At 39.9% G+C, this 18,261-nt stretch overlaps 1 protein-coding gene across 1 annotated transcript in view; it reads left to right on the plus strand.

Annotated features, from left to right (window-relative positions):
* The window catches only part of LOC141259390 (cytochrome P450 2J2-like), a 155,980-nt gene that overhangs the window by 12,232 nt on the left and 125,487 nt on the right, over positions 1 to 18,261 (plus strand). The window contains exon 3 of the mRNA XM_073675298.1: positions 417 to 579. Coding sequence (XP_073531399.1) covers positions 417 to 579 — 163 coding nt within the window. The remainder of the gene's footprint in view (positions 1 to 416; positions 580 to 18,261) is intronic.

The raw sequence follows: 18,261 nt of genomic DNA on the forward strand, positions 1-18,261 counted from the left end.
AGTATTGGGCAGCCCACTTAATCAAATAGTATGGGCGTCACTAATATGCTGTAAGCCAGATGCTGTGCACTACCCATGTGTGAACAGTACCCTATACAAGCCATCTTTGTGTGCAATTTTAATGCTAAGCAATCACCCCCTCCATGTACTGGGTAGGTTGAGAGTGATTGTCTCATCAATATTTTGCACCTGTGTTGCCGCCATCTTTGTAATATGGGTTTGCTCCATCCTGAGTACAATGGTTCTTAGATCTGGGCAGGTAAACATTGTTGCCCTTTTTTGGTGTGTTTTTTTTTTTTTTAGATCCCATATATGCATGGGAAAATGCATGAAAAAAGATTTGCATGTAAATGCATTTGAAAGAATTATGTGAGGATTTTTTTTCTAAAATGTATTCATTTTTAATTTATTTCCAGTTATCTGAGATTTATGGCAATATCATGACCATTTGGGTTGGTCAAACCCCTTTTATTGTGTTGAATGGATATGAAACTGTGAAGCAATGCCTGATTGACAACTCTGAACAAGTGTCAAATCGACCTACAACACCATACTTTCAGCTCTATGCTGAGGAACAAGGTAACTAAGAAATTATACATATAAAATGACAATACATTTGCATAATACAGGTGTGGCACTTTGTGTTGTTTTGTACAATATAATGGAAAAATTAATTACTTGTAAGGGTATGTCAGGGTGGATTTATGCCCTTTGTTCCTTCCTTGTAACACAGGTACAGTTGTTTATGAAAATGTGAATAATGTTTATATATTGGTAATGATTCATACATGTATGAGTTTTATACAAGAATGATTGATTAATGATGACTAATAAAAATGTGTTTATGGTAATATTATAGCATAGGAAAGTGTTAGGATAGGGAATTAGGATGTAGATATAAAGATAGGATAAGGAAAAAGCTGCAATTAGGATTGGGAAGCAAAGTGGGAGGCACTGTAGCTTAGGAGATGGTTAGTTATATACAGTAAGGGAAAGGTTAATAGTTATGGGAACACCCCAGGTAGGGAGGGGGGGGGGTTATAAATAGGGGAGTATTTCCTGGTAGGATCAGATAAAAGAGAAGTGTGATAGATATAAGAGTTGTAAAGTTAAGATTGTAGAGGAGGAACATCTGAGTGAAGGCAGAATAGGGCAGTGGGCCACAAAGTACGGGAAGTATGGAATTCAGGAAAAGCAGTATGCGGACAGCCGCCACTACGTTCAATGGTACCTCTAAGAGAATCCGGGGCCTACGGCCCAAACCAGGTACGGACACCGGTGCCTGCTTCACCTCCCAGAAAAGGGAGCCGGAGAGTGGGCCCAGAAGCATTGGGACTGCAGGGCCAGGAAGATCTTCTCAGAGACCAGAGGGGTCAGCATTGAGAGGGAAAGCTCAGGCTGTGAAAATGGACACGTGCTGTACTGAAACTGCCATGAATTCTGTGTTATCAAGTAAAATTGGATTGTTCAAGATGAATACTGAGTCTCTCCTTGAATGTATGGTGGCAACCAGATCCGGGACCGTGGGATCAGCAGAATTTGCAGCTACAAACGTGAGTTTTGTCCAATACTCCCACACCACACGACAGACAGGACATTATATTTTGTTTGTGGAACAACAGCAGCTTCTTGCCACAGCTACCACCCTGTGCCCCTCATATACTTACCAGTTACAGGAAATGCTAAAAGTAGTTTCCGCTTGAAACTTTTCCTAATCGATTTCTCAATGTTTTTGACTGCTGGAGAGTTTGAGAGTATTTAAGTATTTTTCTGGTCTCTTTTTTTTAGTGGATTTTTCAGTTGTTTCTTCTTATCTTCACCCAACAATGATAAAACCAAAAGCAGTATCAAAAAGATACCCAGGCATCTTCCCATTGACTTGTATTATCAAGTTTAAAGAATCTCTAGAGCGGAAAACACCTGAAGAATGTCAGCTATATTTTTTTAACTGCTTGGCATCCTTGAAAACCTTAAGAGGTTAAAATATATGCTCAAAAGACTGAACAGGTTAAGTCGTTTTTACATTGAAATTTATATAATCATTCTTTTAATCCGGTCTGAAAAAGTGCCAGAAAATGCTTAAGAAGCGGACACGCCTGAAAAAGATGTTGTGTGCTCATGCCCAAAAGCTAGTTAGCCAATATGGAGTTAATATGCAGGTAAATAGAAGTAAAAAATCATTTTAGACTGCCTTACTGGAAAATAAATCTATATCCTCTCTGTAGTCACTTGCTTCCAGTGCTAGGGGCGGTGCAGTGACTACTATGCTCTGAGCGCAGCAATAAACATTCTTCTGCAATTTGATTGACAGGTTGCTGTGCGGCATATGTGCACAAAGCAGCTTGTCAATCAAAGTGACTGGTAAAGCCTCTTGCACCACTCCAATGACTAGAAGTGAGCAATTTCAGGGAGGATTTAAAAAAGCACTCCCACAAAGTTTTTTTATGTATAAAATGTGATTGTGTGTGCATGTAGTGTAGTCTGAATGTAGTAATATCAGGGCTGGTGTCACCACCTGGTGCACCTGGGACGTCTCAAGGCAGAGGGCACGATGACATCACTACAGTACGCCCTCTGTGTTGAGCAGTCACAGTGCAGAGAGCGGGAAGACGCAGAGGAGTCCAGAGCACTGCAGCAGCAGCGGGGAACGAGGAGAGGTGAGTATTTTATTTTTTTAATGTATGGAGCACTACATGAGGCCTATACTGTATGGAGCACTATATGGGGCCCATACTGTATGGAGCACTATATGGGGCCCATACTGTATGGAGCACTATATGGGACCCATTCTGTATATGGAGTATTATATGGGGCCCATTATTCTGTATGGAGCACTATATAGGGCCCAATATTCTGTATGGAGCAGTATATGGGGCCCATACTGTATGGAGCACTATATGGGGCCCAAACTGTATGGAGCACTATATTTGGCCCATACTGTATGGAGCACTATATGGGGCCCATACTGTATGGAGCAATATATGGGGCCCATACTGTATGGGGCAGTATGTGGGGTCCATTCTATATATGGAGTATTATACGGGGTCCATTAATCCGTATGGAGCATTATATGGGGCCCATACTGTATACAGTTAGGTCCATATATATTTGGACAGAGACAACATTTTTCTAATTTTGGTTCTAGACATTACCACAATGAATTTTAATCAAAACAATTCAGATGCAGTTGAAGTTCAGACTTTCAGCTTTCATTTGAGGGTATCCATATTAAAATTGGATGAAGGGTTTAGGAGTTTCAGCTCCTTAACATGTGCCACCCTGTTTTTAACATGTGCCACCCTGCACAAACAGATATCCTCCTAAAGATAGCCAAATCTAAAAAAAAAACCACTCCAACTTCCAAAAATATTAAGCTTGGATATTTGAGTCTTTTGGGTTGATTGAGAACATAGTTGTTGATCAATAATAAAAAAAATCCTCTAAAATACAACTTGCCTAATAATTCTGCACACAGTGTATACTGTATGGAGGACTATGTGGTGCCCATAATACTTTATGGAGGACTATGTGGTGTCCATAATACTGTATGGAGGAGTACGTGGTGCCCATAATACTGTATGGAGTTGTATACTGTCTGATCTAAGATGAAAACTTTTGAATCCCCCCAGGACATGCACTAGAATTTACAATATCACTCATGTAATGTAATAAGTAAGTGAAATCTTTTGCATTGTACTGTATACAGTACAGGCCAAAAGTTTGGACACACCTTCTCATTTAAAGATTTTTCTGTATTTTCATGACTTTGAAAATTGTACATTCACACTGAAGGCATCAAAACTATGAATTAACACATGTGGAATTATATACTTAACAAAAAAGTGTGAAACAACTGAAAATATGTCTTATATTCTAGGTTCTTCAAAGTCGCCACCTTTTTCTTTGATGACTGTTTTGCACACTCTTTGCATTCTCTTGATGAGCTTCAAGAGGTAGTCACCGGAAATGGTTTTCACTTCACAGGTATGCCCTGTCAGGTTTAATAAATGGGATTTCTTGCCTTATAAATGGGGTTGGGACCATCAGTTGTGTTGTGCAGAAGTCTGGTGGATACACAGCTGATAGTCCTCCTGAATAGACTGTTAGAATTTGTATTATGGCAAGAAAAAAGCAGCTAAGTAAAGAAAAACGAGTGGCTATTATTAGTTTAAGAAATGAAGGTCAGTCAATGCGAAAAATTGGGAAAACTTTGAAAGTGTCCCCAAGTGCAGTTGCAAAAACCATAAATCGCTACAAAGAAACAGGCTCACTTGAGGACCGCCCCAGGAAAAGAGGACCAAGAGTCACCTCTGCTTCTGAGGATAAGATTATCCGAGTCACCAGCCTCAAAAATCGCAGGTTAACAGCAGCTCAGATTAGAGACCAGGTCAATGTCACACAGAGTTCTAGCAGCAGACACATCTCTTCAACAACTGTTAAGAGGAGACTTTGCGCAGCAGGCCTTCATGGTAAAATAGCTGCTAGGAAACCACTGCTAAGGACAGGCAACAAGCAGAAGAGACTTGTTTGGGCTAAAGAACACAAGGAATGGACATTAGACCAGTGGAAATCTGTGCTTTGGTCTGATGAGTCCAAATTTGAGATCTTTGGTTTCAAGCACCATGTCTTTGTGCGACGCAGAAAAGGTGAACGGATGGACTCTACATGCCTGGTTTCCACCGTGAAGCATGGAGGAGCAGGTGTGATGGTGTGGGGGTGCTTTGCTGGCGACACTGTTGAGGATTTATTCAAAATTGAAGGCATACTGAACCAGCATGGCTACCACAGCATCTTGCAGCGGCATGCTATTCCATCCGGTTTGCATTTAGTTTTACCATCATTTATTTTTCAACAGGACAATGACCCCAAACACACCTCCAGGCTGTGTAATTTCTATTTGACCAAGAAGGAGAGTGATGGGGTGCTACGCCAAATGACCTGGCCTCCACAGTCACCAGACCTGAACCCAATTGAGATGGTTTGGGGTGAGCTGGACCTCAGAGTGAAGGCAAAAGGGCCAACAAGTGCTAAGCATCTCTGGGAACTCCTTCAAGATTGTTGGAAGACCATTTCCGGTGACTACCGCTTGAAGCTCATCAAGAGAATGCCAAGAGTATGCAAAGCAGTCATCAAAGCAAAAGGTGGCTACTTTGAAGAACCTAGATTATAAGACATATTTTCAGTTGTTTCACACTTTTTTGTTAAGTATATAATTCCACATGTGTTAATTCATAGTTTTGATGCCTTCAGTGTGAATGTACAATTTTCATAGTCATGAAAATACAGAAAAATCTTTAAATGAGAAGGTGTGTCCAAACTTTTGGTCTGTACTGTATATATTTCTCTGAAGTATCTCTGCATCATGAATCATGGTATGTGTTAAAGGAGCCGCTGAGACTCTTTCGCCCAGGGCCCACAAAAACCTGGAACTGGCCATGAGTAATATACTCACCTATCGTCACGGTCTCTGGTATCCAGCGCCGTTCTTCTCTGCTGCTCACTGATGTCCCTGCTCTGCAGGCTGGTGGGGGTCACGCTTTGCTCTGTGTGACCTGGAACTCTTTTACAATGGAAGCCTATAGAGTGTCAGAACGAGACTCCATAGGCTTTCATTGTAAATTTGAATTCCGGCTCCAGCATAACACGTAAAAAGAGCCCGCTAGTCAGAATTCAAATGACGTCAGTGAGCAGCTGGCAAAAATGGTGCTGGATACCGGAGACAGCGGCGATAGGCGAGTATATTACTACACTCACAATACATTACATGTACACACATTTTATGGAAAGGGAAAAGAAAAAAAAACAGCTCACCTCCATGAACCAGCTGGGTGTCTCCGGGATCCGTGATCAGCGCTGCTGCTTGCGCTCAGTAGACAGGTAATAGGAAAATCGATGATCCAGCTCCACAGACTCCAATAATAAAAACAAATGTCTTTTATTTAGAATTTTTTAAAAATATCCAGATAGCGATAATGTAACTCCAGCTGGTGGAAGAACAATAATAGAAGGGAAAACACAGGGGCACCAAGGAGGGGTCCGCTACCAGACTCGTTTCGAGCGAAGACCGCTCTTAAACTTGGTATGAATAAGTGTCAGACATAAGGGGAGGAAACCTTCTTATGCTGGCACTAATCCAGAAAGGTGCTGCAGGTGTGTAACAACCGAAGATTGCAAAGAAAAAATAAATTTTGTAAGGGTGGTGAATGAAAAAGCAACGGGAATTTTTAAAAACGAGAATGAGACACCAAATCAGTAATGTAACATGAACTCTTTTCTATAATTTAAGCCTGAGGGAATTCTAGTATCCAATACAAAAATCCAAAACGCCTCCCTATTTCTGAGAGTATTTTGTCTGTTTCTGCCACGGATGTGGCGGGTAACATGTTCTATAGCATAAGCTAATAGGCCTTTAGTGCATTTATTATGACAATTGATAAAATGTTTGGAAGCACCAGACATACTACGATTAGATTGATGGGAAATATCATATAAATGTTCCCTCAGGTGTACTTTGAATTTCCTAGTAGTTGATCCAATATATTTTAGATTACAAATACTAAAAGGAACCACCACAACAACACCAGCTCTAATATTCCAACATTAGTTCTCACCTAAAACACTCATTTTTCTGCAATATCTAATATAGTAAAACGCAACATAGATATTCTGAGAGAGGATTCAGTCATAGATGCAATATTAAAGGACGGAATTAGGGTAGTTCCACGTAGAGCACCAACAATAAGTAACAAAATCTCTCCAAGTTTATACAGAGGAAAGTCCATCAAAACGACTGGTAACTGGCTATCAACTAGTGGCTACCATGAGGCTATGTTCCCACGATGCAGAAATGCTCAGGATTTTTTCCTGAGCGTTTCTGCATCTCCCTGACAGAAAAAAGCGCATGCGGATTGTACATGCGGATTGTACATGCGGATTGTACATGCGTTTTCCTGCCAGGGACATGCGGATGTGAAGCGTTCTTCACTTACATTTCCGCATGCGAGTTGACAAGCGCTTTCCAAGCGATTTTAGCATCAATTGGAAAGTGCTTGTCAACTTGGTCACACTATATAAATCCATGCAAACGGCATGGATTTATATACTGTGACCCGAGAGAATGTCAAAAAATAAAAAAATAAATGTATACTTACCCTCCGATGGCCCCCGCAGTCTTGATTTCCTCCGTCCCGGCTACCGGCAGCGGTAGAGTGAAGGACCTGCCGACGTCAGCGTCGCGTGGCCCGTCACATGACTCTGATGTCAGCGCAGGTCCTTCATTCCATCTCGAACTGCTGCCAAGCAAGGAGGAGCGCACCGCGGGCCGCCAGAAGGTAAGTATATATTTATTTTTTATTTTATTCTTTTTTTTACAGTTTTCAATGGTACCCAGGTCCGGAGGAGAGTCTCCTCTTCTCTAAACCTGGGTACCATCCGCACATTAGAACGCATGGAATGCGCATCTACATATACAGTGATGCGTAATCCATGCGGTCTAATGCAAGACAATGGCGGCGAAAACGCAGCACTTCCGCAAAATAATTGGTAGTGCTGCGTTTTTTTCCGCAATGATAATCCGCAGCGGAAATTTCCGCAGCATGTGCACAGCACATGCGGATTATCATTGAGGAACATGGCAGGCCTTCTACCATGCATTTTTTAAGAGTTTCTGCAGCGTTTTTGCCGCTGCGGAAACGCTTAAAAAACGCATAGTGGGCACACAGCCTAAGTGTGGTTTCGCAAACTGCAAATCATGTCTGGTTTCATCAAAAAAATTAGCATTTACGAATAAAAATAATTCCAAGGTATATCCAATAAAAGGGTTTCTGAATTGTAACACTGATTATGTTATTTACCTGATTTAGTGCACTATTTGTAATCTAAAATATATCGGATCAACTACTAGGAAATTCAAAGTACGCCTGAGGGAACATTTATATGATATTTCCCATCAATCTAATCATAGTATGTCTGGTGTTTCCAGACATTTTATCAATTGTCATAATAAATGCACTAAAGGCCTATTAGCTTATGCTATAGAACATGTTCCTCGCCACATCCGTGGCGGAGACAGACAAAATACTCTCGGAAATAGGGAGGTGTTTTGGATTTTTGTATTGGATACTAGAATCCCCTCAGGCTTAAATTATAGAAAAGAGTTCATGTTACATTACTGATTTGGTGTCTCATTCTCGTTTTTAAAAATTCCCATTGCTTTTTGATTCACCACCCTTACAAAAATTTTTATTTATTTTTTTCTTTGCAATCTTGGGTAGTTACACACCTGCAGCACCTTTCTTGATTAGTGCCAGCATAAGAAGGGTTCCTCCCCTTATGTCTGACACTTATTCATACCAAGTTTAAGAGCGGTCTTCGCTCGAAACGCGTCTGGTAGCGGACCCCTCCTTGGTGCCCCTGTTTTTTCCCTTCTATTATTGTTCTTCCACCAGTTGGAGTTATATTATCATTATCTGAATATTTTTAAAAAATTCTAAATAAAAGACATTTGTTTTTATTATTGGAGTCTGTGGAGCTGAATCATCGTCTTTCCTATTACCTGTCTACTGAGCGCAAGCAGCAGCGCTGATCACGGATCCCGGAGACACCCAGCTGGTTCATGGAGGTGAGCTGTTTTTTTTCTTTTCCCTTTCCATTTCGTGACTCTGCCACCGTGCTCCTCCATATCTCCTAAGATTGGACTACTTATAGGTTTTTTTGGGGGAAACACAGTGGATTTTTTATTACAATATACATAACGCACCAAAGGAGTGGGTTTTTTTTTTTTTCTTTTTGGACATGGATCCTTTATATGAACATTCACGCAGAGGACGTGCTGCTAAAGTCTTCACTATTAACCCTACTAAACCAGATTTATCCATAGATGTGCACAATCTAATTATGGACATAGAAAAACTCTCTTTGAATGAAGCCAAAACATGGTGAGACCAAACAACTTTGAATAATTATATTGAAAAAAATATGATTCCACGTGGCCTACGCATCAAAAAAATCCCCACTACCGTTTATTGTCCACAATTTGTTACTGAATGGAATGCTATTCTATCCACTTGCTCCCTTCAACTTATTAAACTTATTTTAAAATACGAGACTGAACAATTAAAACACACACAGTGTGAAATAACTAAATTGACGGAGAAAATGAAAACTGAAGATTTTGATATTTTTCAAAAAAACCTTAAAAAAAAAGGTGCAAGATCTTGAAGATTCTATTATTTGTACTAAACAAAAGAAATTCAGCCGTGACACAATAGACTATGAGAAAGATCAGGTATATGAGTGGGGCAGATGGGAACGCCCTAAAAAACTTCCTAAATCCATTTTAAAACGCAGTGGATTTAGGACAGATTCCACACCTAGATCTCAAGTCACGTTTTCCTCATCTGAATTTGAATCAGATAATTCTACTGATGCCTCTGAGGGGGATCTAGTGAATGTAAAACCCCCAATATTATTACTTTAAAAAACAGCGAGTTTCAAAAAACGGGGGAGAAGAGCAGGTCACAAGCACCGGAAAAAATGTGGAATCAATCAAACATCGACTCCGGAACAGGAGCAGATTCCAACACTAGATGTGGTTAATTTATCATCCACTCCCCTCACTACTGCTGAACATCGACTGCTTTCTAAAGGGTTAAATTTTGCTGTCACAAACAGCAAACTTGATATCTTTTCTATCATCAAAGATATTAACTGTTTTGTGAGAGACTTTACCATTAAAAAACATTTTTGGTCAGATGACTCACAAAATCAAACGCTCCCTCAGAAACATACCAATCTGTACAGGGGTTTAAGATTTCCAGAACAACTTGCACTTTCATGCCTAACCGATCTCAACTCAGAGGAAACTCCTATTCAGGATTTATCTTCCATCTCCTCATTTCGGACCAAAAATTCACAGTTTTATCCAGTACAAACACGTACTGACACCATGGATAGATTCCCAGAAAATATAGAACGTGACTTGAAAACATTACAGCAGGAACCCATGCAAAATCATAGAGGAAAGTGCAATTTGTCCAGAATTGAAAAACTTGCCTTAGACAATCTTTCCAAAAGAACAGACATCGTGATCAAGATGTCGGACAAGGGTGGATCAGTGGTGGTCTTGAATAGTGAGGATTATGTCCTTTCTATTAATAACATGTTGCAAGATCACAATATATATACCATTCTTTCCAATGACTCAATGGCATTTTTTCAGGAAAAACTCATCAAATTAGTACAAGAGGGCTTTTCTTTGGGCTTTTTCACTAAAAAAGAATCAGAATTCCTCACTGTGGATTCTCCAACTATTCCCATCTTACATGCCTTACCTAAGACTCACAAGAATGAACGACCACCACCCATGTGCCCAATTATTTCAGGAATTGGCTCGCTGGGAGAAAGATTAGGTCAATGGTTGGACTCTGCTTTACAGCCACTTGTCATGCGTATTCCATGTCATCTTGAGGACTCATGCGATGTCCTTAATTTATTTGATAATGTTACCTGGTCACATTCATGGTCATGGCTTACTTGTGACGTCACGGCACTGTACACTAGCATTCCTCACCACATAGCAATCTCTGCCATAGATCACCATATGTTCAAATATAGTTCTTACTCCCATGAACTTCAATCGTTCATTAAAACAGTTTAATCTTTTCTATTAACACATAATTATTTTATGTTCAATGGGAAATTTTTTCTCCAAACTGGTAGAGTTTCTATGGGGGCTAAATTTTCCCCTTCGGTTGCTAATCTTGTTATGGCTTGGTGGGAGGAATGCTATGTGTACAGTGCCCATAACCCCTTTTGTACATCCATCATTTATTACTCAAGATTTATTGATGATATTTTAATGGTTTGGGGGGTCAACATGGATGACATTCCAGAATTTATATCGTATTTTAATAATAATGAATTTAATTTACAATTTACATACACCACCAACTTTAACTCTATTGCTTTTTTGGACTTAGAACTTAATGGCCAAAATAATGAGCTAATCAGTTCTAAAAGATTCAGGAAACCCACATCAGGGAATACAATTTTGCATGTGCACAGTTTTCACCCACCCCATGTCCTAAAAGCCATTCCAGTAGGAGAAATTACTAGAGCTAGGAGGAATTGTAGTGACTCCATTTCCTTCTCAAAAGAATGTACCACCATTAATTCTAGACTATCATGTAGAAATTATCCAAAAATGGACCTTAGATAGAGCAAGAAAAATAGTAGATAGTAAATCTAGAAGCAATCTCATTACTAAAAGGAACCACCACAACAACACCAGCTCTAATATTCCAACATTAGTTCTCACCTATAACACTCATTTTTCTGCAATATCTAATATAGTAAAACGCAACATAGATATTCTGAGAAAGGATTTAGTCATAGATGCAATATTAAAGGACAGAATTAGGGTAGTTCCACGTAGAGCACCAACAATAGGTAACAAAATCTCTCCAAGTTTATACACAGGAAAGCCCATCAAAACGACTGGTAACTGGCTATCAACTAGTGGCTACCATAAGTGTGGTTTCACAAACTGCAAATCATGTCTGGTTTCATCAAAAAAATTAACATTTACGAATAAAAATAATTCCAAGGTATATCCAATAAAAGGGTTTCTGAATTGTAACACTGATTATGTTATTTACATGATTGAGTGCACTATTTGTAATCTAAAATACATCGGATCAACTACTAGGAAATTCAAAGTACGCCTGAGGGAACATTTATATGATATTTCCCATCAATCTAATCGTAGTATGTCTGGTGCTTCCAGACATTTTATCATTTGTCATAATAAATGCACTAAAGGCTTATTAGCTTATGCTATAGAACATGTTCCTCGCCACATCCGTGGTGGAGACAGACAAAATACTCTCAGAAATAGGGCGGTGTTTTGGATTTTTGTATTGGATACTAGAATTCCCTCAGGCTTAAATTATAGAAAAAAGTTCATGTTACATTACTGACTTGTTGTCTCATTCTCGTTTTTAAAAATTCCCGTTGCTTTTTCATTCATGTTTTTTTTTCTTTGCAATCTTGAGTTGTTACACACCCGCAGCACCTTTCTGGATTAGTGCCAGCATAAGAAGGGTTCCTCCCCTTATGTCTGACACTTATTCATACCAAGTTTAAGAGCGGTCTTAACTCGAAACGAGTCTGGTAGCGGACCCCTCCTTGGTGCCCCTGTGTTTTCCCTTCTATTATTGTTCTTCCACCAGCTGGAGTTACATTATCGCTATCTGGATATTTTTAAAAAATTCTAAATAAAAGACATTTGTTTTATTATTGGAGTCTGTGGAGCTGGATCATCGTCTTTCCTATTACACACATTTTATACATTTGTGGCAGTGCGTCTATAAGTTCAATCTCTCCCTGTGCCCACTACTCCAGTAAGGCAGCCTAACATGATTTTAATGCTATTTACCTGAAGTTTAACCCTATATCAGCAGGTAAGTAGCATATCTGGACATGGCAGGTTCTCTTAAACCACTTGATCCTCAAATTTCTCATAATCATTTCTTCAATGTCTATAAATATGTAAATTTTTACGGCATCCGCCACAAATGCTTTGTTACACCACTTCGCCACCAAAACTTGTACACCGCTTTTTGCTGGAATGGGAACTTCCAGGAAATTGTCTATCAGAATAGAACCGCCATGTGGTTCTGTAAATGAGCCTGCGCATATACAGGATCAAATATGCCATATTGGACATACACAACTCTCATGCCCTTCACAAAGAGTTCTACTTGACAGGTAGGAAAAGGTAAGCTGAACCTCTTATTTCTCATACTGTTCTGATAAAATGACTATTGCTATGGCAACAAAGACAGCGTTAATGTAACACCGGTTTTGATGAATGAGGGCCCCATAACCATTATGCTGTACAAGCCAAGTTTGTACCAGTCTGTTTTTGTGGCCCACCCTGTTTTATGTGCAACTATATTGATGAAATAGATGACAATAAAAATGACTTGAAAGGGAATCCATCAGCAGGATTTAACACCCCAAACTATTTACAGTCATGGCCGAAAGTGTTGGCACCCTTTAAATTGTTCCAGAAAAGGAAGTATTTCTCCCAGAAAATTATTGCAATTACACATGTTTTGTTATACACATGTTTATTTCCTTTGTGTGTATTAGAACAACACAAAAAAACTGAGAAAAAAAAGCATAACTTCACGCAAAACCCTCAAAATGAGCTGGACAAAATTGTTGGCACCCTCAACTTAATGTTTGGTTGTACACCCTTTGGAATAAATATCTGCACTCAATCGCTTCCTACAACCATGAACAAGCTTCTTATGCCTCTCAACTGGAATTCTGGACCACCCTTCTTTTGCAAAATGCTCATGGTCTCATATTTGAAGGGTGACTTCTCCCAACAGCAATTTTAAGATTTCTCCACAGGTGCCCAGTGGAATTTATATCTGGACTCTTTGCTGGCCACTTAAGAATTCTCCAGCACTTTGTTTCCATCCATTTCTGGATGTTTCTTGAACTGTTTGGGGTCATTGTCATGTCGAAAGAGCCATGACCTAGGATGCAAACCCAGCTTTCTGACACTGGGCACTACATTGTGACACCAAATCCTTTGGTAATTTTCAGATTTCATGATGCCTTGCACACAGTCCAGGCACCCAGTGCCAGAAGCAGCAAAACAACCCCAAAACATCTTTGAGCTTCCACCATATTTGACTTTAGGTATTGTGTTCTTTTCTTTGTAGGCCTCATTCCGTTTTAAGCAGTAGAATGATGTGCTTTATGTGATCAGACCAAAAGCTCTATCTTGGTCTGATCTGTCCAGAAGACACTTTCCCAGAAGTATTTTGTCTTACTCCCGTACATTTTGGCTAACTGCAGTCTAGCTTTTTTATGTCTCTGTGTCAGCAGCGGGGTCATTCTGGGTCTCCTGCCATAGCATTTCATGTCATTCAAATATTGATGGATAGTTTACGCTGACCCTGATGCACACTGAGCCTGCAGGACAGCTGGACTTTCTTTGGAACTTGATTGGGGCTGCTTATCCACTATCCGGACTATCCTGCGTTGCAAGCTTTCATCAATTTTTCTCTGCGGTCCATATCCAGGGAGATTAGCTATAGTCCGATAGGTTGTAAACTTCTTGATTATGTTGCACACCGTGGACAAAGGAATATCAATATCTCTGGAGATACACTTGAAGCCTTGAGATTGTTGATATTTTAAACAATTTAGGTTCTCAAGTCCTTAGACTGTTCTCGTCTCCTCTTTCTGTTCTCCATGCTTAGTGTGGCACACACAAACAATGGAAAGATTGAGTCAACTTCTCCCCTTTTTATCTGATTTCAGGTGTGATTTTCATATTGCCCACACCTGTTACTTGCCACAGGTGAGTTTGAGCAAGCATCACATGCATGAAACATAGTTGTTTACCCACAATTCTGGAAAGATACCAACAATTTTGTCCATTTTGGGGGTTTTGTGTGAAATTATGCCCAATTTTCCTTTTTTTTCTCTGTATTTCATGTTGTTACAATACACCCAAATAAACATGTGTATAACAAAACATGTGTAATTGCAATAATTTTCTGGGAGAGATACTTCCTTTTCTGGAACAATTTCAAAGGTGCCAACGACTTTTGGCAATGACTATATATGCGTATGTAACTCTTTCAAAGATAAGTCCAACAATAACTTTACATGCATTGCCCAGTCCTTTCCTGTGTTGCTGTAAAATCAGCATTTCAATTCAATCATATGCAAATGAAGCTGTAGATCTGAAAACTGTGATTTCATCTCTATTACCCAATACTGCTTTCTCCTGCTTGATTGACTGCTCCTTTGATAAAAGTTACACAGCAAAAAAGCCTTCAGTCAAGCAGGTGGAGGAAATAGAGTTTGGAGGGACAGTAGCTTCAGATCTACAACCTCGTTTGCAGATCAATTCAAACACTGATTTCTCTGTAATGGAGGAACAAACTGTAAAGCTATTGTTGGACTTTAAAAAGAGCTACATGCACATAGAAAAAGTTGGAGGGATGAAATCCTGCAGACAGATTCACTTTAAATACTCTAACCACAAAGTTAATGTTTACTTTTAATAATTTACTTTTGACACCCTGATCTCATGTGGTCTATGGTGCACACTGTGCGTATAATATAGTTTTACATAAATTATATACTACATAAACTATGCATAAAAATTACATGTTAAATAACTTTGATCTATATGCTTCAATTACAATTCTTCTGGTTAGTCATGATGAATTGATTTAGTGCTAACCCACTTAGAGTAACACGGGTTGAAGCAGAATCCCAGAAAGTGACAATAAAAAAATTAAAAAAAAGCATTAAGTACTTGGAGCATGTTGTTGACAATGGAAGGAGTACAGCCTAAGGATTTCAGAGTACAGTACCAGTGGCCCATCAGTGGCATTCTCACAGAGTTCCAGGCCTTCTTGGAACTAGTAGCTTACTATTGATTATTTAATAAAGACTTAACACTAGTGATGAGTGAACGTGCTCGCCACTACTCAGTACTCGCCCGCGCATCACGGTGCTCGACAAGCTCAGCGAGTATTTCCGGGTTGCTCGGTCGGGAACTCTGGTCCTCGCCCTGCATGTTTGCCACTCTTTAGAGAACCAATGAACATACAAGGATTGCTTGCCACACACTGTAATGCCTTAGCAATGTTGGTTGTGGGCATTACAGTGATTGGCTGGCCGCACAGTGTCATCAGGTCTATGTAAAACCTGGTGCCGCTATGCTCGTCACAGTCTACCCCGGAAACAGGCAGAGTAGGGAGAGCTGCTGCTGAGTCAGGGAGAGATTTGCTTGTTTATAGATAGTATAGGTATTCCACTATATATATATATATATATATATATATATATATATATATATATATACAGTGGGTACGGAAAGTATTCAGACCCCTTTAAATTTTTCACTCTTTGTTTCATTGCAGCCATTTGGTAAATCCTAAAAAGTACATTTTTTTCTCATTAAAATACACTCTGCACTCCATCTTGACTGAAAAAAACCCAGAAATGTAGAAATTTTTGCAACTTTATTAAAAAAGAAAAACTAAAATATCACATGGTCATAAGTATTCAGACCCTTTGCTCAGACACTCATATTTAAGTCACATGCTGTCCATTTCCTTGTGATCCTCCTTGAGATGGTTCTACTCCTTCATTGGAGTCCAGCTGTGTTTAATTAAACTGATAGGTGTGTGTCTTTCCAAATCAAGTACTGTCTATATAAGACCTCATAGCTCACAGTGCATGTCAGACCAAATGAGAATCATGAGCTCAAAGGAACTGCCCAAGGAGCTCAGAGACAGAATTGTGGCAAGGCACAGATCTGGCCAAGGTTACAAAAGAATTTCTGCATTACTCAATGTTCCTAAGAGCACAGTGGCCTCCATAATCCTTTAATGGAAGAAGTTTTGCACGACCAGAAGTCTTCCTAGACCTGGCTGTCCAGCCAAACTGAGCAATCGTGGGAGAAGAGCCTTGATGAGAGAGGTAAAGAAGAACCCCAAGATCACTGTGGCTGAGCTCCAGAGATGCAGTAGGGAGATGGGAGAAAGTTCCACAAAGTCAACTATCACTGCTGCCCTCCACCAGTCGGGCCTTTATGGCAGAGTGGCCCAATGAAGCCTCTCCTCAGTGCAAGGCATATGAAAGCCCGCATAAAGTTTGCTCAAAAACACATGAAGGACTCCCAGACTATGAGAAATAAGATTCTCTGGTCTGATGAGATGAAGATAGAACTTTTTGATGATAATTCTAAGCGGTATGTGGGGAGAAAACTAGTCACTGCTCATCACCTGCCCAATACAATCCCAACAGTGAATCATGGTGGTGGCAGCATCATGCTATGGGGGTGTTTTTCAGCTGCAGGGCCAGGACGACTGGTTGCAATTGAAGGAAACTTGAATGCGGCCAAATACAGAGATATCCTGGATGAATACCTCTTCCAGAGTGCTCTGGACCTCAGACTTGGCTGAAGGTTCACCTTCTAACAAGACAATGACTCTAAGCACACAGCTAAAATATCAAAGGAAAGGCTTCAGAACAACTCTGTGACCATTCTTGACTGGCCCAGCTAGAGCCCAGACCTAAACCCAATTGAGCATCTCTGGAGAGACCTGAAAATGGCTGTCCACCAACGTTCACCATCCTACCTGATGGAACTGGAGAGGATCTGCAAGGAAGAATGGCAGAGGATCCCCAAATCCAGGTGTGAAAAACTTGTTGCATCATTCCCAAGAAGACTCATGGCTGTACTAGCTCAAAAGGGTGCTTCTACTCAATACTGAGCAAAGGGTCTGAGTACTTATGACCATGTGATATTTTAGTTTTTCTTTTTTAATAAAGTTGCAAAAATTTCTAAATTTCTGTTTTTTTTTTCAGTCAAGATGGGGTGCAGAGTGTACTTTAATGAGAAAAAAAATGAACTTTTTAGATTTTATCAAATGACTGCAATGAAACAAAGAGTGAAAAATTGAAAGGGGTCTGAATACTTTCCTTACCCACTGTATATATATATATATATATATATATATATATATATATATATATATATATATCCATCCATCTGAACTAACAGTCCTTCTGAGGACTAATCCGGTAGCATATTTTCAGTGGTGAAGGTGGTAGCAGGAGCTAGGCAGGCAGGCAGGGTATGTGACAGACTGCAGTGCATGATACAGCACAAGAGGGTGCATTGCATGTTCAACTTCTGACTGATCCTGCTGTGACAAATATTTGTAGACATAGCCCCAGGTATCAGGGGCCAGGGCAATTTTTTTTATCTTAATCCTGGTTATTTACTTAAAAAGCAATCCAGAGTACACCATTTTTCTGCTCCATTTGCTTGTTAGCACTGCAGAATACAGCCAGATCTTTTCCGTATTACAGCGATAAAAATCCAGAAATTTGAACTGAATGTGGAAAATATTGGCCTCCATTTCTATTTTGTTGCAGTGTGTCTGTGAAGCTATTCACACGATGTCTCGGTGAAGAATAGTATTAGTAAACTACGGGCCTGCTATTTAAAACCGTGGTTCTCTGTCAGACGTATCACATATAACGGTGTTCCAAAATCAGCCATTTCTAGTGAACGTAGAAAATATTGTCCTCCATTTAAAATAGGCAAGGTGCGTGGCAAGGGACGGGGAAGTGGACATGATGGTGATGGTGCATGCAGAGGCCGAGGCCGTGGGCAATCTGAAATTGTGCCACAACAAACACCCACAT

Source organism: Phyllobates terribilis, unplaced genomic scaffold (genome assembly GCF_046119375.1).
Source record: "Phyllobates terribilis strain yellow unplaced genomic scaffold, ASM4611937v1 Scaffold_3__8_contigs__length_932513732, whole genome shotgun sequence".
In the NCBI taxonomy this organism is placed as follows: domain Eukaryota; kingdom Metazoa; phylum Chordata; class Amphibia; order Anura; family Dendrobatidae; genus Phyllobates; species Phyllobates terribilis.